The sequence below is a fragment of the Miniopterus natalensis genome, chromosome 2 (assembly GCF_054644295.1).
Source record: "Miniopterus natalensis isolate mMinNat1 chromosome 2, mMinNat1.hap1, whole genome shotgun sequence".
Taxonomy (NCBI): Eukaryota; Metazoa; Chordata; class Mammalia; order Chiroptera; family Miniopteridae; genus Miniopterus; species Miniopterus natalensis.
Genome location: NC_142082.1, coordinates 132,116,007 through 132,137,515, shown reverse-complemented (window position 1 = coordinate 132,137,515; position 21,509 = coordinate 132,116,007). Strand labels below are relative to the sequence as shown.

Here is a 21,509-nt window from a genome sequence, read left to right as displayed (position 1 = left end):
GCATGCTTTTTCAGCCTAAAAATAACCTGAGATAGAGCCAAACATGAACATACACTTTAGCAGGAAGGTGATAAACAGAAAGCCAGGCAGATAATAAGCTGAAGGGTGAAGAAATCCCACATGATGGCTTATGTGGACTTTATAACAGAGTGAAATTTTCAAACTTTCTAAGTTAAAAACAAATGCATTTAGGTATGTGTAGATCACCCCAAAAGGACCCATGGCTAGTAAAGTTGCCGTAGGGTCTTCTGTATTGTTTAGACCTGATGTATCCTACTACTCTGATTTACCTTCAACTTTAATAACCGGTAGAAATTTCTCATCAAGACTCTAATTTTGGCATCAAAAATATTCATTCATAGATCAGAATCATAAAACTAGTAACTTCACATTAACTGGCTAGTTTGTGAGATAGGAAACATACAGTCCTTAATTCTGAAAAGGCCATTTAATATCTTATCCCAATTACTCATCTGGGTAGGAGGGGGAGGGAGGGGGCGTTTGGAATGGCATTAGAACACAATGTTTAGAATATAAAACATCTGGAAAGCAACATTTGGAAAGAAACATCAAAGACCAATAAATATTCAGTCTACATGAAATACAGGAAAGTAGGTGAAAATACTGAGAGTACTTTGCTGTACCATGGAGATACACAGTAACCTAGAATACTCTTTGGATAGTTTATTTAACTGGCCTCAGTTACATATAAAGTGTGCGACATAATTAGGGAGGATTTATCTTTACTTTAGCTCTGAAACAAGCACGAATGGGTCGAAACTCTAATCACAGATCATTGTAGATCATTAGAGCAATTAAGAACACAAATTCTTATCTTGAAAACCTTTCCCACAAAAAACCTGCTAACCTTTGGATCCAGGTTTCAGACTTGCAAAAACCTTAGGGTTCTTAAGGGCAAGTGAGAGTTCATTGAGGAAGGAAATAAAGTGGGAGTCTCTCTCAGATTTCTTTGACTCAAAAATGACGACAATGGTAAAGTGAGGTTCTGGGCGGGTTAGGAAGTAGGTGCTCTGAACTTTGTCATCATAGAAGTGAACCACTTTCTCCAAGCTGTTCAGGTCGGATGTGCGGTCTGTCATGATCATGATGACGTTGGGCCAGTGCATGACAGGCCTGTCGCTCGGCAGAGACACCACGGCTGGATACTGGTCCACACCCTTGGGGGCCTCTCTGTAGGAGTGGGGGTGGTGATAGCCGTGACCCTGAAAGCTCTCAGACCCTCGGTTGTCAAAGATTAAAGATACGTTGGCAGCATCATATTTCCTGATGAAGCTAGATATCTTTCCAAACAGGTCTGGGTTGGCTTTTGCAGTCAACGTTTTCATTTCTGAAGCAGTCGTTTGTCGGCTTAGTGCCTCATGAAAGTAAAAGCTAAATTTGGCAAGAAGCATGTTTTTGAGTTTCATCAGCCAAAGGAAAAGGTGTGGGGGCTGAACGGCCTTCTGAGACTGCCCTCCAAACAGATGTTTCTTGGTCTCCCGCTGCTTTTCGAAGATCTGGCCCCAGGTCTGCAGTTTGGTGTGAGCACTGTGCAAGTTAACCAGAGACGGCAGGAACTTCCACTCTGAGACCTGAGCCTGGGCCTTCAGGAGATGACTCAGGACATCGACTTCCAGCTGGAAACTGCTTTCCAAAGGGCTGAGGATTGGGTGGTGAAATCTGAAGGGGGAAGGGAAATGAATAGAAATAAGTGGAAATATTACTCCATGCTGACATATTCTACCCTCAAAAAAAAAAAAAAGTGTGGTCAGACAAATAATATTACATTTGGGGGCAGGGGAAGGAAAAATGGAAGGATTCCTTGTTGACGTATTTAAAAATTCACTGTGGCCCTAGCTGGTGTGGCTCAGTTAGTTCAGCATCATCCCTGTACTGAGAGGTCGCTGGTTCGATTCCCAGTAGGTGCACATACCCAGGTTGCAGGCTTGATCCCCAGTAAGGGGTGTGCAGGAAGCAGCCAATAAATGTTTCTCTCTCTCCTTCTCTCTTCCTCTCTCTAAAAAAATAAAAACATTAAAAAAATTTATTCTGACATAACTTCACCATTTCAGAATTATGTCAGCATCATATTCTCCTATGGCAGTTGCCTGACATTTAAAAAAAAATAGTGGCTACCATCTTTTTAAATACAGGGAAATTAAATTAGCTATAATTCTTTCTTAACTTATTTTATTTATTCTGGTAATTGTATGACTAACATTATCATCAAAACAAGTCATCTTCCTTTCGGGCTGTGGTCATAAAGAGATGCAAATAATGAAAAGGTCACTAAAACATCTCTTGAGTGTGCACATAACACTCTAAACTTACTTAATGTTCACAGTAACTCGGTAAGGTATGATTAAACCTGTTTTTCAGATAAAAGTACAGACTATAAGCCTATGCCTGAAACAGAGTATATAATCAAAAAATGTTTACTCAATGAACAAAACATTTACCAGAGAGCCCTTATTCTAGTTCCCAAATTCCCTTTATATTTAATCGTGGTTAAAAACAAAATGGTAGCTAAACAAAAAGTATCTAACAGTTCTATCATTTCCATTCATCTTAGGGTAAAATCCAAAATCCTTTAAAAGGATTGAATCATCTGATCCCTTCTTAGCTTGAGCCACATTCCCATTCTTCTCATTTTCTCTAGACATTAAATAATAATTAGAAAGGCAATGATATTGCAAAGAAGGCCAAGGTAGTAGTGATTTCATTTCTACTTGTTATAAAATTCCAGCGGCACACCAGTTGAAAATTGCTGCTATAGGGGGATCTATTAAACTGTTGTAATCCAAAAATATACACCTCAGTTATGAAAACAAACTTGAACGAGTCTGAATACAGAATAAATTGATAACTATTTGCAGAGAACATCTGCTTTTTAAAAAGTCAAAAAAGAGCCCGGGCTGGGTACTCAGTTGGTTAGTGTCATCCTGATACGCCAAGGTTGTGGGTTCCATCCCTGGTCAGGGCATACAAGAAACCACCAATGAATGCATAAATATGTGGAACAACAAATCATTATTTCTTTCCTTCTCTCTCTCTCTCCTCTCTCCCTTCCTCTCTCTCTAAAATCAAATTTTTTTTAAAAGCCAGAAAAAGAGAGTGCGCATGCATGGGTTCACTCCTTCCTTTACAGTAAATCCCTATCAAGGAGTTCCTTCTAAAAGATGCATGCAGGTTCCATGCATGTGAGGAGTCAGAAGACCAATTAAAAATAAATATAGTACAATAATGTGAATGTTCTAAATGCCACAAAACTGTACATTTAAAAATGGTTAAAAAGGTAAATTCTATGTTATTTATATTTTACCACAATAAAAAAAACACACACCTGTAATATCCTCTCATTTAAAACAATTAGTTTACTAGTTTTTAGGTGAGTTAGCCAGAAGTTTGCCCTGCAGGACCTCCCAGACTAGAAAGAGGATTTATAATGGATATAAATCCAAAGTATGAGGAGTACAAATAAAATAACCATTTAGAAGAAGGAGCAATTCCTATGGTTGAAAGATTGTACAGGCCATAGAGACAGGATTTGAACTGAGCCATAAAGCCTAAAGACCAGGTAGAATCAATTTTTAAGACAAAAACCAGGTAGGATTTAGCTATGTGAAGATAAGGGCTTACATTTCTGGTCCTAATTCGTAACCACTGCTGATTCCACCTTTGCCATGTGACTCTGAAGCTTCTCCCACCTGAGGAGAAGTGTATTTTCCCACTCTGGACTATGGATGGACTGGGCGATGTGACTTGCTTTGGCCAAGGGATGTTGACAGATCTGATGTAAGCAAAGGCTTAAAGTGAGCTTAGCTAGGCTTGCTCTTTTGCACTTTGGCCATGGCCATGAATACCTGCTTCCCTTCTAACCTTGGGCTCAGAATGAACACTGCGGAGCAGACTAAACCGAAAGCTCACAGCAATAAGCCAAGGCTAGTGAGACCGACAGTGTTAAGCTACCCAGCTAAGATTAGCCCAGGCAAGCAACTCTGAAAATAGACCTGCAAGCCTGTAAGTGTGAATTTCGGGGTGACGGTTACATAGAATGATTGTGGCAGTAGCTAAATGATACATGATAGAACAATGTGAAGCAATTCAGCATATGCTATTCCAAAATATGGTACATGCCTGAGTCAGCTCTGATTCCTGATGACCCCATGAATGAGTGATGCCACAATGTCCTGTCCTCAACAGCCCTGTTTAGCTCCTGGAGACTCACACCTAGGCTTCTTTTATGGAGTCAGTCCATCTCGTATTTGTTCTTCCTCTTTTCCTGCTGCCTTCTATTTTTCTCAGTATTCTTTTTTCCAAAGACCCCTGCCTTCTCATGATGTGCCTGAAGTAGGACAGCTTCAGTTTTGTCATTTTTACCTCCCGTGCTGTTCCAGGCTTAATTTGCTCTAAGACCTACTAGTTAGTCTTTCTGGTGGTCCAGGGTATCCGTAGAGCTCTCCTCCAACAGTATGTTTCAAATGGATCTTTTTTTTCCCTTTAAGCTTTCTTCACTGTCCAACTTTTACATCCATAGGTAGTAATTGGGAATGTGAGGGTGTGGATGATCTTAGCCTTGGTCTCTAATGACACATCATTGTTCTTGATGATCTTTCCTAATTCTCCCACTGCTGCCCTTCTGAGTCTCAGCCTTCTTTTGATTTCTTGGCTACAGTCTCCATTTAAATTGATGACTGAACCAAGGTAAGCAAAATCTTTAATAATTTCGATACTGAATATTTTAAGCTGAAGGAATTTGAGAAACCACATGTGCAGGAAGGACTTGCTGACTCTCCCCTGAATCGGGTCATAAATGTCTCAAGTGAAAGGTGCCATCCTCATGCCCCGAGTAAAGGAGCACCTTTATCTCCAAAGACTAAGGGGCACAGAGAAGAAGCTGAATGAACAGGCCTTGCTCTTTCCTTTTTCAACTTTCCCCTCTTCATCAAATCTACCATAAAAACACAGGTGTAAGGGCTTCTTTGGTCATTTCTTATGAAGGCTTCCTGTCACATAAAATTTATATTAAATGCCTTTGTATGCTTTTCTCTTGTTAATCTTTTGCTAAAGGGATCCCAGCTGAGAACTTAGAAAGGTAGAGAAAATAGATATTTTTCCTTCTCTACAAATTCGAGGACATTCTAAGCAAAATAAATAATATGAACCAAGGTAGAAAATGGGAAAAGATTTCTCTGAGGCTTCTTCCTTTTTATTAAGAGTCTGGCTGCAATTTGAGGCATCTGGTGGGCCTTAGATGAATCTAAAAGATAGGCTGGGGCAAGATCACAAAAGGCCTTCAGTCTGCACTGTTAAGTGCCTGGAGTAGAATGCATCTCACAGAAATTGCCCTCATTGGTTTTGCTTAGGAAATTTTCAGTGAGTGATATAATTAACCCTGTTGAACTATACACACAATTGTTTCGATAACAGTCTTATCATCACAAATCCCTTTCTGAAGAAAAAAGGGCATAAAGCCTCAACAAATCATAGTTCTGCCTTGGTGAGAATTCTATCATTTGAAGTATTTAGATAAAAAATGCAAATAGAAATTTAATATAACTAAAAAAAGTTCTTTAAATTCTAGTTATAAAATTATGATGAAAGAATAAACGGTATAGTATTCCCATACCAGAGGAATTTTGAAAAGCTGTCTAGAATGTAAAAATAATTGCTGACTTCTTTAAAAGCATTATTTCTTAAAACTATATTCTTGATTCAGGAGAGTAAATATTAATTTGCATTAAATCTATCTTCCAGTTTTGTTTTGCCCACAAAACAAAAAAATTAGCCAGAATTTTGTTTTATGCTCACTGTATAAAACAGATAAAGTAAAAACAAATTCTACAGATTCAAAAAACATTTCACTGATGCTTCCTTGGAAAGTAACCTAGTTCTATCTCTCCTCAAGAGTATTCAAGGAACAGTATATGCTCTGGTCCTAAATGAGCTAAATTCATGTTTTTTCTTCTAGAAGACACATAAAACTCTTATATGAATAATGTTATTCAATTTGAAACGCAGCCTCATAAATGACTGTGATTCTTAAATAAGTATTTGTATAATAATGTAATAAGGTTACCAAAAGAGGAAACCTTTAATGCCTTTCTACTCTGAACACAATGGCTTGCAGAGAAAAAAACCAAACATACTTTCCATTCATCTTTGAATGAAAGCAGACTGGACATTGCAATAACTCACACAAGATCTACATTTCAAATCAGGGCCAGAGGTTTAGACTCCACGCTATATATCATGTGTTAATTTTTTAATACAAAGGATTCCATGGTTTAAAAGATGAAAGATTCTCACAATTTTTTATAAGTGTTCTGACATGGATCAGATATATTGGGGCAAATAAGCATTCCCTGAAAGATAAATTGGGTCCTTTAAGAAAAAGATTAACTCTTTCAATACAACAGAATAGCAAAATATGAATTATTTCTCTAGAACATTGGGACCATGAAAGAAATGTGCTTGGTGCAGCACAGATGCCAAATCAAAAAGTCTGTAAAAAAAAAGAATGTTATACTAGCAAAGGGTAAATCATGTTCATTTATACCTAAAATAATCCCACTTCCCAAAGAAAATCAATATAGTATACAGAATTTCAACTTTTCAAAATTTATGTTGTGCAAATTAACCCACAGCCTCTAATTTAAATAACTTTCTGGCTAGGATGTATCTGTGATCAGCAATTCCGTAATGATTAGAGAAAGGCAGTATGGGTAGAAGAAGAAGACTACAGATGAAAACATCCATGGACTATGTGTGGTATTGCAGCCCAGCTCCCCCGCGTCCATCAGCTTCCAACCCGAAGGCTGATGGACACAGCGACGCGCTGCCTAAGAGTTTCCAGAATGCAGTCCACGCTTTTGCAGGACATGGGAGTAATTCGCAAGCCTCTGGGAAATGAGATGTTTCAAAGAAAGTTCAAAAATGATAGATCACAAATCTAATAAAATAAAAGTGAAAACAGTTAAATCGTAGTAATCACTTCTAGGAGACACACACATGCACACATACACGCACGCACACATTTCTGCAAGGTTCACTACTCAGTGTATCCTAGAGTTGGTGTCTTTCTCCTATTTTTCCAAATAATTTTTTTCATGCAGGCTATGTGTCAGTATCACAAGGAGCTTTCAAAACATACAAACTTCTGGGCACCAAATCCAGAATCACTAAATCTTATCCTCTTAGGGAAAAAGAGGAGGGGCCCAACCAGGTATGACTATTTTCTTAAGCTTCTGAGATGGGTCAGCAAACCACTTTCATGTTAGCATTTAGCAATCACCACACGAGATCTCTTCCCCTTGAGAATTATATCTCTAAATGTACTTTTTTGGTTTTCAAACAATTACTTTATTTAAAAATATATATACTAATCAGACTTGAAAGAAATATAACATTTATAAGACAAAATTTGTACACATGTAAAATTTGTTTAAAAAAAGAAAATGTGTATATTTATACGCATAGACTATCTCTCAGCATGGCAGGGAGAACTTGCTAACATTCACCGCTTCTTAGAAAGGGAATTAAGTAGCTAAAGAACGGGGCAGTAGGTAGACTTTTCACTATGTATTCTTTTGTATTTCATAAATTTTGAGTCATGTTAATGTATTACCTATTAAAAGAAACAAAAAGAAAATTTAGAATATATCATAAGTTCAAAAATACAGAATAATAATAACAACTATAGAGGACATTTTGGAGACAACTGAGGAGATCTGAATATGGACTATATATTAGATGATGGTAGAAATCAGTGTTAAATTTTGTGTGTGGAAACTATGTTATAGTTTTGTATGGTTCTTAGAAGATCCAACTGAATATTTAGGAGTGAAGTATCATGATGTTTGCATTTGACTTCAAACAACTCAGGAAAATATAATTATATACAGAGAAAGATAAAACAAGTGTGGCAAAATTTTAATAATCGTGAATCTAAGTAAAGGATATGTGTTTACTGTACAATATTTTTAGTAACAGTTTTACTGGTATTTAATTCACATATGTAACATACACCCTTTAAAGTATAAAATTCAATGGCTTTAATATATTCAGAGTTGTATAACCATCACCATTATATAATTTTAGAACAGTTTCATGGCCCCAAAAAAGAAATCATATATGCATTAGCAGTCACTCCCCATTCTCCCTCCCGCCCTCAAACCCCAGGCAACCATTTTCCACGTCTATCATTTCGTAATCTACTTTCTGTGTCTACGACTTTGCCTATTCTGAACCTTTCATATAAATAGAATGATACGATATGTGATCTTTTGTGAATGGCTTCATTCATGTAGCATTATTTTACAAGGTTCATCCATGTTGCAGCATGCGTTAGTACTTCACTCCTTTCATTTGCTGAGTATTATCACGCTGTATGAATATACACTGTATGAATATCACACTGTATGAATATACCACATTTATTTATCCATTTATCCATCAGTTGATGGAGATTTGGGTTGTTTCCACCTTTTGGCTCTCACTAATAATGCTGCTATGAATGTTCCTGTAAAAGTTTTTATGTGTGGACATGTTTTCATTTTGTATTTTTCATTGGACTTATACCCAGGAGTGGGATTACTGGTCATATTACAGCTCTATGTACATTATCCTGTTCTTGCAACTTTTCTTTAAGATTAAAAATTTCAACAAAAAAAATTACGAAAACCTTTATAAAGGAAGAACATAATACTATATTAACCTAACGACCTTGTGCTCAGAGAGGATATGCGCATTACATGATTTTATGCAGTACCAACTCTTACTCCTTGCAGGGAAAGGTAGTAAGTGCTTACAATGTTTTCCATCTTACCATAACAGAAGACTATTACTTCATAGTTTTACTGTATTATTTATTCAATAAACAAAAATTGATCTTGTTTATTGACTTGCAAAATGATCAACAGAGATAAATTATTTACCTGGACTGGATAAAAAGCATCTTACTATCTGATACAAGCAATAATGCATACAGAATATGGGCTCTGGGGTCCCAGCGAAGTATTTCAAAGATAAGTTGCATGACCCTGGGCATGTTTAACTTCTCTGAAACTCCATAAAAGGAGAACTATCTACACCTATACCTCAAAGCAGATATCATATAAGAGGGTCTACACAGTGCTTGGCATATAGTAGTCACTCAATAATGTGCTAGTTTCCTTCAAAATAGCTATATATAAATATTTCCCTCCTTTTCTTGCAAGCTTAAAAATCAATTGCTGCTGTATTACAGAAACATTGATATGTTAGTTCTCCACACAGATGACCTCCAATTGTTTTCTCTGTTTCTGTCTTTTCATCTGAGCTCTAGATTCCCATTTCCAACTGCCTGCTGAATCTCTATTTGAAAATCTGCTCAACTTGCTCCACATTCTGCTCACTACCTTCCTTCTAAGCCAGCTCCTTTTGACTTCTCAATCCTGTAAAAGATATTATCATTTAAGGTACAAAATCTCTGAATCATCTTTCATAGAAACTTCTCATTACTCCCACCATCCTGTTGCCAAGACTTGTAACTTGTCTTGTCTTCACCTCTTTTTCCACTGTCTTGCAACCATAAGGCCCTATCACTGATCGGATTACCACACTAGCCTGCCAAACTAACCTTCTCTCCAGTAACCACTCCCTTCACCATCCCATCCCATCCCACACACCAGTGCCCGTAGAAATCAGTCTAAGATAAAGATGAGAACACAACACTTCCGTCTTCAAAAACCTTTCATGGTTCCCCACTATTTACTATTCACTTATTCATTCAACAAACACCTATCAACACCTACTATGTGCTAGACTGTTCAAGGCGCTGAAGACACAGAAGCTGCATAGAGCTCACACTCTAGTTGTGAGAAAAGAAAAGACACTTGAGCAAAAAATAGTAACTTCAGATGGCAAGAAGGAATGTGAAGACAATAAACCAGGGGAACATAACAGTGACTAAAGGTAGAATAAGGAGAGAAGGCTTCTCTGACATTTGAACTGAGACTTAAATGATGAGTAGACAGCTAGGACAAGAGTGTTTCAGGAAGAGAGACCAGCAGGTACTGAAACTCTAAGGCCTTTCAGTATTCTGAAATCACCTCGTCTAAAAGCACCTGCTCCCTTCTTTTCTAACTTTGCTTTTAAAACCCTACCTGCCTATAAAAGTGATCTCTAATTCTATGTCCTCCATGAAGTCTGTCTTAATCACCCGACTTTGTCTCCTTTCCCTAGTCCATTAATCAGATGAGTATTATCTTTCATTTGGGAATATAAGTTAACATATCTACCATTCTCTTTTAGGCAAACATATATGAACTCATATATCCAAAAGAGTGGTATCCTTCAAAGCAATCACTTTCCATTTAGTCCATCATAAAATTACTGAGCACCTACTATGTGCAAGGCACTAGGCCAGGCTCCATGGACCAAAAATAAAACTGGGTTATTCACATCAGTGATGTTCACAATGCTTCTCAAATTCTTCTGGTATTGCTTCATGGGTCAGGCAGTGAGCAATACATTATAACTAGTCTCATTTCTTTATAAATAGCAATTTCCTTCAAATAACTTTTCTAGTCCATCAACATCTTTTTAAAAAAAAATTAAATTGGCTACAAATAACGTTTTGACTATCAAAAGAAAACTCCTTAATTATGCCCTCCTCAAAAGCACAGAGGCCTGCCTCCACTATGAGAAAATTTAAAACAAAAACAAAACTAGGCCACAGGTGCTGAAAGCCATTATACAGGAGTTTCTAACGCATGTAAATAACAGGTACATGAGAAAAATAAGTGGATAACTTACCAAGGTGATTATTTTGAAGGGGTACTTATTCAAATAGAGGTTTGTTAAAAAGTCACATTATTTTATACACAATTCTTATTTTGTTCTATGAACTTTTTCATAAGCACCAAAATCAGTTATAGTACATCTTTTAAGGTTTATTTCGTTATTGGTTTTTCATTATTGCTTAGAGAAGTATCCATCCAGGATGGTGTTAACTAAGCCCAAAGAAGGTGCCTAATGTATACCTGTCGATTAATTAATATATACAAAATGTAACCCAGCTATTCTCCTCTGTGTTTTCATCATAGATCTTCATGAGAATTTGGAGGGGAACCTGAGGGCCTGCATGGGACTGAGAGGCTGCCGCATTCTATCCCTCCCTCCCTCCCTCCCTCCCTCCTCGCCTACACTGACCTGGAACTGTATTTCTTGAGGATGGTGTCCAAAAGGCCAACAAGCTCTTCAGCATTGATGAACTTCTGTGTGCTGAGCGTGTACATCTTCTCATAGAAGTCTGCGATCTCCATCCGAGCCTGGACGAAGAAGCAGAGCTGCTCTGACAGGTGGGAGAGGAGCTCTTCCACGTGAGGAGCGGTCCCACCCAGGGCGCCACGGCCAGTCACCACCTTCTTCAGCTCGTTGTGCAGGGAAGTATAGATGGTGCGGATGGAGTCCTTCCTGCTGAAGAAAGACTGGCCCCCTGGTAGGCAAATGACATAAGCACATGACAGGTAAGGAAGAGAAACCAAAAGCACAAAACACCTCTCAGTATCCAAAAGGAAAGGCTCTGAACCTGTTGCGCTCAGGGAGTTTTCATCTATTGCATTCTCTGACTTCTATGATTAGGACCTAAATATTTTGTGGTTGATAATTTCACTGAGGAGTAAATTAAACAAATGTCCCATACCACTCATTAGTGTAGCAATGGACCCGTGATTGATTTCCTTCCCCATGCACCAATTCTCTCCCATCCCACTTTAATGAGGAATCAGATTGATTTCAGAGAATAATTAACCTAGATCTAAAAAGTCCTCCTTCCAGATAAATATATTTAAAACAAATGAGAACACCTAATTATGAAACACTTGTTATTTCTGGTAAATCAGAAACCTTTATTTCTGCTTTACAGTTGCATTTTCCTTTGAACCTCATCTTTTAATCTTACTTTCAAACCAGAAAATGGAAAATACACATAGATCTCCCTTATACAAGAACACAGACTACTGGGCTCTCAGGGGAAAAAAGGAAATCTTAGTACTCTTGACAAAGTTGACAATATAGATTTAATAAACAGCACACTGTGAATCATTAAGGGCAACAAGCAATTATAAATAACTGCAGCTGTAACAGGGGCTCCAAAGGAAATCAGCAAAAAAACAAGACCAAATGCATCCTTTTCAACAGTCAAAAGGATCAAATGGCATAGATATCATTTCCTAACTTCTGTATTAATACATAATCAACTACATTTCTAATAATTATCGAGCCAGCTTCATAGATGCCTTAAGCAATTGCATAACTGCCTTAAGCAATTCTGCAAACCACCAAAGGGTCAGAGGCAAGACATAAGGAGAATGAAAAGAAACCAGGCAGGTTAAAAACCGTAATTTTTAGGAGATACATAAAAATCTCAGAGATGGGTCACAGTTTAAGTTTTCTATTGATATAAACAGAATGCTTTAATGAGTGAATTTATTACTACTCTAAAATACCAATTAAGAGTAGAAATTACTTATCAAGGGGTTTGTAAAATAACCTCCTAATGAGTAGAACATTTCACAACGTTGTTTTTAGTTCATTATTCAGCTTATGATTCAAGAAATGAATCTTGGCTTCTGGTCAAGATGGCAACATAGGTAAATATGGTACTCACCTCCTCCCACAACCACATCAAAATTACAATTAAACTATAGAACCATCATTCAGAACTGCCTGAAATTTAGCTGAATGGAATTCCTACAACTGAGAATATAAAGAAGCAGCCACATTGAGACTGGGAGGAGGGCGGGAGACACAAACGGGCTGGTCTCACATCCACATGTGCTCGATAAGGTTCGGGAGGGATATCTCAGCTGTGGATATCTCCCCTGAGGAGCTATGGGTCCCAGCTTCACACCAGGCTCCCCAGCCCACGGTTCCAGTGCCAGGAAAAGAAGTTCCCATGTCCTCTGGCTCTGAAATACAGTGGGGATTGTGGCTGAGTGAGACAAAGGGGTGCTGGAGTCCCAGGCAGTTCCTCTTAAAGGGTCCATGCACGGACTTACTTGACTCACTCCCTCTGTGCGTAAGTGCAGAGGCAGCAGCTGGAAAGGCACCAGGGAGACATGGAGAGAAACTGAACTGTCTGGCATTAGGGCGAGAGTTGGAGGAGCAGCTGGTTTTCTCCCAGACAGAAGTGCTAGCAGAGGTCATCGTTCCTTTTCTGAGCCCTCCCTGCTCAGAACTAGTAAGAGGGTGCCATATCTGAGTCTCCATCAACCTGGCTATCACTGGTCACCCTGGCTTAGTGATTCCCTGAGACTCTGCCCCACCCAACCTGCAGGCCCACTCAAGCTGTCTCCAGTGGCTTTTCCATATGAATGGCCTGTCTTGGCTCATGCTTCAGATGTTCCTATAATCTTTCAAAAGAGCATCTGGCCTCAGTGTGCCCCATATCTCTCACTAAGTGACCCTGGGCCTGGCACTAGCAGTACCAGACCTTTGTTCTCAGCTTGGCCTTGCCTGGGTACCTCCAAGACTGGCATAAGTAGCAGCCATCTGCAGACTGCTTGTAGCTCATGCCAGGTGGCCCCATGGAGAACACAGGCAGCAGATGACCTTGGCCTGCAACTCCTGGGAGGTCCCAGAACCAGCACACCTAGTGGACAGCTTCAGACCATATTGAAGCACCATCCAATCACCTCCAAAAGCAACATACTCAAAGGCCAGACTCAGCAGACACCAGAACCCCAATGAAGTAAGTTCTGATCTGTAGAGTGGGCCCCTGCACAGCTGATCCTCCCTCACACTGACAGGGGATTCATGCACTGGGAGTGCCCAGCTCAGTAGAACAGGACCCTACAGGACATCTACTACATTAGGCCACTCTACCAAGCCTGGGAGATTTGGAAGCTCTACCTAACACACAGCAACAACACATGGAGGCTGCCAAAATGAGGAGACAAAGAAACATGTCCCAAATGAAAAAACAGAACAAAACTCCAGAAAAAGAACTAAATGAAATGGAGACTAGATATAGAGTTCAAAACACTGGTTATAAGGATGCTCAATGAACTTTGTGAGAACTCCAACAGCATGTTAAATGACATGGAAACCATAAAAAAGAACCAGTCAGAAATTAAGGATAGGCTAATTGAAGTGGAGAATAATTTACAGGGAATCAACAGTAGAGTAGATGAAGCCAAGAATCAAATCAGCGATTTGGAATATAAGGAAAAAACACCCAATCAGAACAGCAAGAAAAAAGAATCCAAAAAATGAGGATAGTGTTAGGAGCCTCTAAAACAACCTAAAGCACACCAACATTAGCATCATGGGGATGCCAGAAGGAAGAAAGAGAGAGCAAGGAATTGAAAACCCATGTAAAAAAATAATGATGGAAAACTTCTCTAATATAATGAAGAAAATATAACTCTCCAGAAGAAGAGCTAAATGAAATGGAGATAAGCAATCTATCAGATATAGAGTTCAGAATACTGATCATAAGGATGCTCAACAGCATGAGGAAAAAAATGGAAACTATGAAAGAAATTAAGAATGACATAGCAGAAATAAAAAAATCACTGGAAGGAATAAACAGCAGATTAGTGAAAGCTGAGGATCAGATCAGTGAATTAGAAGACAGGGTAGAAAAAAATAACTCAACCAGAGAACCAAAAAGAAAAAAAACAGGACAGTTCAAGGGATCTGTGGGACAACATGAAATGTAACAATATTCGCATTATAGGAATGCCAGAAAATGTAGAAAATAAGCAAGGTTACAGAACTTGTTTGCAGACATAATGGCAGAAAACTTCCCTAATCTGGTGAAGGAAAAAGCAACACAAGTTCAGCAGGCACAGAAAGACCCAAGCAAGAAGAACCCAAAGAGACCCACAGTTAGACACATTATAATTAAAATGCCAAAAATTCAAGACAAAGAGAAAATACTAAAGGCAGAAAGAGAAAAGCAATCTGTTACCTACAAAGGAGCTCCCATAAGGCTGTCAGCTGATTTCTCATCCGAAACTCTACAAGCCAGAAGGGAATGGCATGAAGTGTTCAAGGTAATGCAAAACAAAGATCTGAAACCAACAATACTCTATCCAGTAAGGCTATCATTCAAAATAGATGGTGAAATAAAAAGCTTCCCAGACAAAAAAAGGCTAAAGGAGCTTATTACCACCAAGCCAGCACTGCAAGAAATGTTAAAGGGACCGCTATAATAAGTTGAAATAGAGAGAAGAAGAAACATAGGCATAAAGAAATAAAATGGCAATAGATAAGTACCTATCAATAATAACCTTAAATATAAATGTATTAAAGGTTCCAATCAAAGGACATAGGGTAGCTGAATGGATAAGAAAACAAGACCCAAATATATGCTGTCTACAAGAGACCCACCTCAAAATATAAGTCTCACACAGGCTGAAAAAGAAAACAAAACTTCTGGAGGACTTTAAAGGCAAGATCGACAGCAATACAGTCACAGTAGGAGACTTTAACACCTCACTGACTTTACTGGATAGATATTCCAAACAAAAAATCAACAAGGAAACAGTGATTCTAAATGACACACTAGATCAGATGGATTTAATTGATAATTTACAAAACATTTCCCCCTAAAGCTGCAGAATATGCATGCTACTCAAGTACACATGAGACATTCTCAAAGACAGACCACATATTAGGACACAAAGCCAGTCTCTACAAGTTCAAGAAGACTGAAATCACATCAAGCATCTTCTCGGACATTTACACCGTGGAATACTATGCAGCTTAAAAAAGGAGGATCCCTTACCCTTTGAGACAGCATGGTGGAACCTGGAGAGTATTAAGCTAATCGAAATAAGCCAGTCAGAGAAAGACAAGTATCACATGCTCTTATTCATATATGGAATCTAATGAACAAAATAAACCAATGAATAAAATATATCCAGAGACATAGAAACATGGAACAGACTGAAAAATCTCAGAGGGAATGCAGGGGTTGGGGGGGTTGGAGGGGGGAGAGATTAACCTAAGAACTTATATGCATATATGCATAAACCATAGACACAGACAACACTGGGGTGAAGGCCTGGGGGGAGGGGACCAATGGGGGGAAAAGGGGGACATCTGTAATTCTTTCAACAATAAAGATAAATTTTAAATAAAATAAACAAATTCTGGGAGACCAAAAAAAAAAAAAAAAAAGACTGCCAGCTGATTTCTAAACAGAAACTCTGCAGGCCAGAAGGGATTGGCAAAAATTATTCAAGGTGATGAAAAGCAAGGACCTGCAACCAAAATTATTTGACCCAGCAAAGCTATCATTTAGAATCAAAGGACAGATAAAGAGCTTTCCAGACAAGAAAAAGCTAAAGGAGTTCACCACCACCAAACCAGTATTACATGAAATGTTAAAGGGTCTTCTTTAAGAAGAAAAAGAAAAAAAATTTATAACATATGAACAATAAAATGGCAATAAATACATATCTATCAGCAATTGAATCTAAAAAACAAAATAAATGAACAAGCAGGACAGAAACAGGCTCATAGATACAGAGAACATTCTGACGGTTGCCCAATGGGAGGGAGGTTGGGGGATGGGTGGAAAAGGTGAAGGGATTTAGAAGTACAAATTGATTGTTACAGAACAGTCATGGAGATGTAAAGTACAGGATAGGGAATATAGTCAATACTATTCTAGTAACTATGTATGATGTCAGATGGGTAGGAGATTTATTGGGATGATCACGTAGTAAACTATATAATGTCTAATCACTGGGGTATACCTGAAACTAATATAATATTCTATGTCAACTGTAACTGAAAAATAAAAATGTAAAAGAAATAAACAAATACATACACAGATCTTTTCTAAATCTAGGAAAGTGAAATGTTAGAAGTCAACCAAATGCAACCAAGTGCTAAAATAGAAGGCACTTCACAAACTCTGTTCACTGAAACAGTCAACATATCCTACTTTGCATCCTTCACTTTATAAGGGGCCGTGCACGTCTGTTTGGATTGGAGGACACAGAAATATGGAGTTTTGTGGCAGTGAAAATGTAAAAAACAAGTGATAGGCCCCTGACCAAAGTTTTTGTTTTTGATGACCTTAAATCTACTTTAACTTTCCTTTTATAAGAGGACTAAACAGAAGGATTCAGAATTGGAAGGATAGTTTAAGTCCCAGGATGCTATTGCTTGAGGGTGGGAGGGGGGTGGATATTAAAGCACTTTTTTTTTTTTAACCTATGGTGTTTTATTTCTTAAAAAAAAGAAATGAATCTTATATTCCTTACTACTATGGTGACCACCTTGTCCCAGCTTATCCATGACTTTCCAGATTTTAGCACTGAAAGTGTTGCTCCTTGGGAAATCCTCCCTTAGTCCCATGTACTGGGAACCCCATCAATCTGGGCAAATCTAGAAGGTTGGTCACCCTAATTACTACTGATTCCACAGACAAACAAATAGTACTTAAAAACCGTTTTCTCCAATATACTGCTTAAACAGACTGACTAGCATTCACATCATTTCTCCTAACAGCAGCAAAATCCATAGGTACAGGTAGATTGACCCTGACACCAACATCCCATACAGGACTGTGCCCTGGAGGGTTTGCCTTCCTTCCATGCCCACATTTAGTCTAGCTTTGCAGATTTTGTAAAGTGACGGTATGGAATAAACAGACCTCTGTGCCAAGGTCTAGAACAAAATTTCTTAGGTTAGGAAGATAATAAGAGTACCATGTAAAACCTAAAAGCTCTGAAAGTCTGACCAATTTGGTTCTAAATCTCAGCTTCCAAACTTACAAGCTGTGTGACATACTAATGAATTAGCCACCCTGAACCTTAATTGTTGTTTTAAACACAAAATTAGTAATAAAGCTGCTAAGAAGACAAAATGAAGTAACATATGGTATGTAATGTACCTGGAGCAAAGCACATATTCAATAATGCTAATCCCTTTCCCTTCCATTTATAACTGATGTAAGAAAACACTCAACACTACATAGTTGAGCCTCTGAAACTCTATGGTAATTCAGAGTTTCAAGTCCTGTAAAAGGAATAGCTATTTGACAGAGCTAGGTGACCTCAACTGTGTACTCACTTCCAGTGTTAAACAGTGTGGCCTTGGTGAAAGTATTAACTCTTGGTGAAAAAGACATACCTTCCTTCATCAGATTACCCTTACATGGGGGAGTTAAACATGACATAAAAACAAAGGATATCTTTAAAAGCTTATCAATAAACATCAATCACTAGTATGTGAAAACAAGTAAAGTAACACCATAAGGAAGGGAACGACTACCAATGCCATTTCCTTATACAGTTCTCTCTTCTCAAAGCTTTCATAATCCTATTGACTAGCCTGGTTAGGAATATGAAATGGGAATTAGCTTTCCAGGCACACCAGAATTCTTTCTCTTTTCAATTTATTGAATTTACAAAATATGATTATTTTGCTTTAGTTCCAAAAGGCTCTATTTATGAATACTCATTATTTCTCAAAATTTCAACAGTCTGTCTCACACATGAAATTTCAAGTAATAAGTAAGCATATTAAAGGAGCATGTAAAACATCTAATTGGGTATTTTATTCTACAGCTTCTTGAAAATTTTTAAACATCAGTTCTCAAGTTAAGTCATTTTTCTACCATGCTAAATTCCAGCAACCAGAGGTTGGGGAAACTCTCCAGTAACAAAACAAAGGGGACAAAAGTATGACTTTCTAAAATCCTCCACAGGCACTGAGTCACTGATCCTTCCCCAAACAGGGATATTCTCCCCTCAAAGGAAAGAGAAGGCTGCAAGATAAGGGGTCCACCCAAAGTTTTTCACAAGTGAGCCAAGACTGGAACAGAAAGCTCTAGTCAGGTCTGTCCTTTGTCTAAAAGACATCTATAATCAGAGTTCACTGCTAAGGTCTCCAATAAACACCAGTCACAGAGCGAGGCCAAAAACTCACTTTTTTGAACCAGGTTTTAAATGTTTAAAAAATAAGTATAAGCATTTTGTTTTGCTTTTTAAAGAAAACCATAGAACCATTCTAATTAGCAAAGCAGTTGAAGAACATGGGAATGTTTCAAATGGCAACACAAATATTTTTTAAGAAAATGGAGAGTCAACCCAATAATCATGAAGTCATATTATAAGTGTGTTAATATCACAAACATTCCAGTACCAAAAAAACTGTAAGATATTTACAAAGTTAAAATTTAACATCTGGAACCTACACATTTATTATACATGTGAATAAGTTAAGAGGCATTAAAGTTAAGTACACGCCATTTTCAGACCATGTACTCAGAAATGACAGGTCACCTGGGAGCCTGAACAGTGTCTAGGCATGTTTCACAGTGTAAAATGCTCCATGGGTCAATTTAAAGGCATAGAGCTCAAGCTCATCTATGCAAGGTGAGGTCCATGCAGAACCAATCATTTTGTATACTAAGGACTACTTCACAGAACCCAAGTCAGAGACAATGATGGCCTTACACATGTTCTTATACACAGGGCAGCCAGTTTTGTTTACCTAAAATTGGGCACATACAATGTAAACTAGAGTAGCAAATTTTTTTTAATAGGGGTGCATAAATAGGCATTAGGAAATCCAACCGAATCCTCTTAGATTATATGCAAAACTGTATTACATGTATATTTTTCTGGGGAGTAAGTCCACAGGTTTAATTAAATTCTCATAGAAAAGCTTAAAAAAATTAAGAATCATGGCACTGAGGTCAATCACCACACTTTACAAGGAGGCGGAATCTAAAAACAACTGAAACTGCCAGAAAATTACCCACCTTCAATTTTAGTCAGAATCCTCCCCACTTACATATATATGTAAATTATAATACATATACACATTTTTTTTTTTTTTTTTTTATAAATCATGGATACAAACACAATCTGACAGTTCAAAAGCATGTATTCTGGTTTGGGCTTTGTCACCTCCTCACACAATTGCACGTACACAACTTGCCAATCTGTAGAAAGTGAAATAACAACACTGCAACAGAAATTGCAAATCTGTGAGAAGTGCCACTATAAACGGGAAGAAAAAATGCACAAGGTGAAACTACCTGATCAGTTTTTGCCAATAAGTCAATGTACTAAATAACAAGTTATTATTTGAAGAGCTAAGGCAGAAGTTAAGATCTCAGAAAGCCTTGCTCCTTGAGTGTTCACTGAAAAGATGTGCGTGCATGGGCACCTTCAGGCAATTTAAGGAAACTGGGAGTCAAGGGGAATCAAAATGGAATCTGAACTCAATTTTACATTTCTATTCTATACTGTATATATGTGTCCTTCATTCATACCAGAACCTGTGTCTCTGACAATTTAAGCGTCTAAAATAGGCCAAAGTACTAAACAACTGTGAAAGCTCTGGGATTCATAATATTTATAATGGGTAATTATAAGTAGCAATATCTTGTATAAGAGCCCTTGGCTTTCACATATATTATTTCCTTCTGATCTACTTATACTAATTGTTTCTCCTAGTTCAAATCAATTGAATCTACTCTTGCATCTTATTTTCAGGGGCAAGATTTATCATGGGATAAGAGTGTTTACCATATTCCCTGTAAGTCCCCTCTTGCTAGTGTTAGGCATATTTCCTGTCTTTCCTGTCCAGTATTCATTTACTTCTTCATTCATTAAATATTTATTGTGGGCCTACCTACGAAAAGGAGGTAGGAACTCCATCAGTAACTCTCAGGGACCTTAACCTTAAGAAGCCCGACAGTTGTGTTCATTAACTCTTACTAGGTTGTACTGCCAAGTTTTGCTCCTCTGGCGGCAGTGTCACTGATTAGAAGAGAGAGGACATAAAGTTTGCTTAACTTCTCACTTATGGCACCAATCCATGCACTGGGAAAAACAGATATATCCATGGGGTTTGGGGGCACAGCCCTGCAAAGAGCATCCACCCCATCCGCCAATCTAGCCACAGCGGAGGCCGGTGGGCGGGGCTTGTGGAAGCGGAGGGAAGGAAGGGAACAGTGGGAGGAGACCTGGGAGTGCGGAGATGAGCCTGCAGCTAGAAGTGACAGAAACGGGGAACCCAAGCCACTGCCGACCGGGGAATATACCCCCTTTCCTTCCTCCTCAAGGGTCACGGGGGGGCGGGGCGGAGGTACCTAGTTTCTGCCCCAGGTAGGTGAGGCTGTGATAGACCTTCTCGGCCGCGGCCAGGTGGGCCAAGGCCGCCAGCAGCGACAGCCAGCTGCCCCCCGCGCTCTTGTTGGCCTCTCGTTCCTTCTCCACATTGTCCTTGGCCTTGTCGTAAGAGAAGATACCCAGGTGAGAGAAGAACGTCTCCAGCACAGCCTGTTCCACCGGCACCGGGGCGGCCAGCGGGATAGACTCCCCCATGCGAGCTGCGCTCCAGCTCCACCCACGTGGCTCGGCTCTCCCTCGCACTTCCGGGTTCTCAGGGAACGTGCGTACAAGCCGGCGTGCGCGCGACCGCCGCAAGCGGCGGGCTCGTGAGCGCGCTGCCGCCGGGACGGCGCGGGGGCCGTAGAGGACGCGGGG

General features: G+C 38.8%; 1 protein-coding gene across 1 annotated transcript; it reads right to left on the bottom strand.

The window, feature by feature from the left end:
* Positions 1-612: 612 nt before the first annotated feature.
* On the bottom strand, positions 613-21,362 carry KICS2 (KICSTOR subunit 2). The gene is made up of 3 exons (XM_016199769.2): positions 21,113-21,362; positions 11,194-11,479; positions 613-1,680 (listed from the first exon to the last, which is right to left on the bottom strand). The coding sequence occupies exons 1-3, from the start codon at positions 21,345-21,347 to the stop codon at positions 864-866; spliced, it is 1,338 nt and encodes a 445-aa protein (XP_016055255.1). The 5' UTR covers positions 21,348-21,362; the 3' UTR covers positions 613-863.
* Positions 21,363-21,509: the final 147 nt, after the last annotated feature.

Excerpts from the sequence above, each read along its gene's own strand:
- KICS2 (XM_016199769.2), bottom strand. The coding sequence starts at position 21,347 with ATGGGGGAGTCTATCCCGCTGGCCGCCCCGGTGCCGGTGGAACAGGCT. Across the intron at positions 11,480-21,112 it reads CTACCTGGGGCAGAAACTAG|GGGGCCAGTCTTTCTTCAGC; the intron begins GTACCTCCGCCC and ends TTTGCCTACCAG. Across the intron at positions 1,681-11,193 it reads CTCAAGAAATACAGTTCCAG|ATTTCACCACCCAATCCTCA; the intron begins GTCAGTGTAGGC and ends TTCCCCCTTCAG.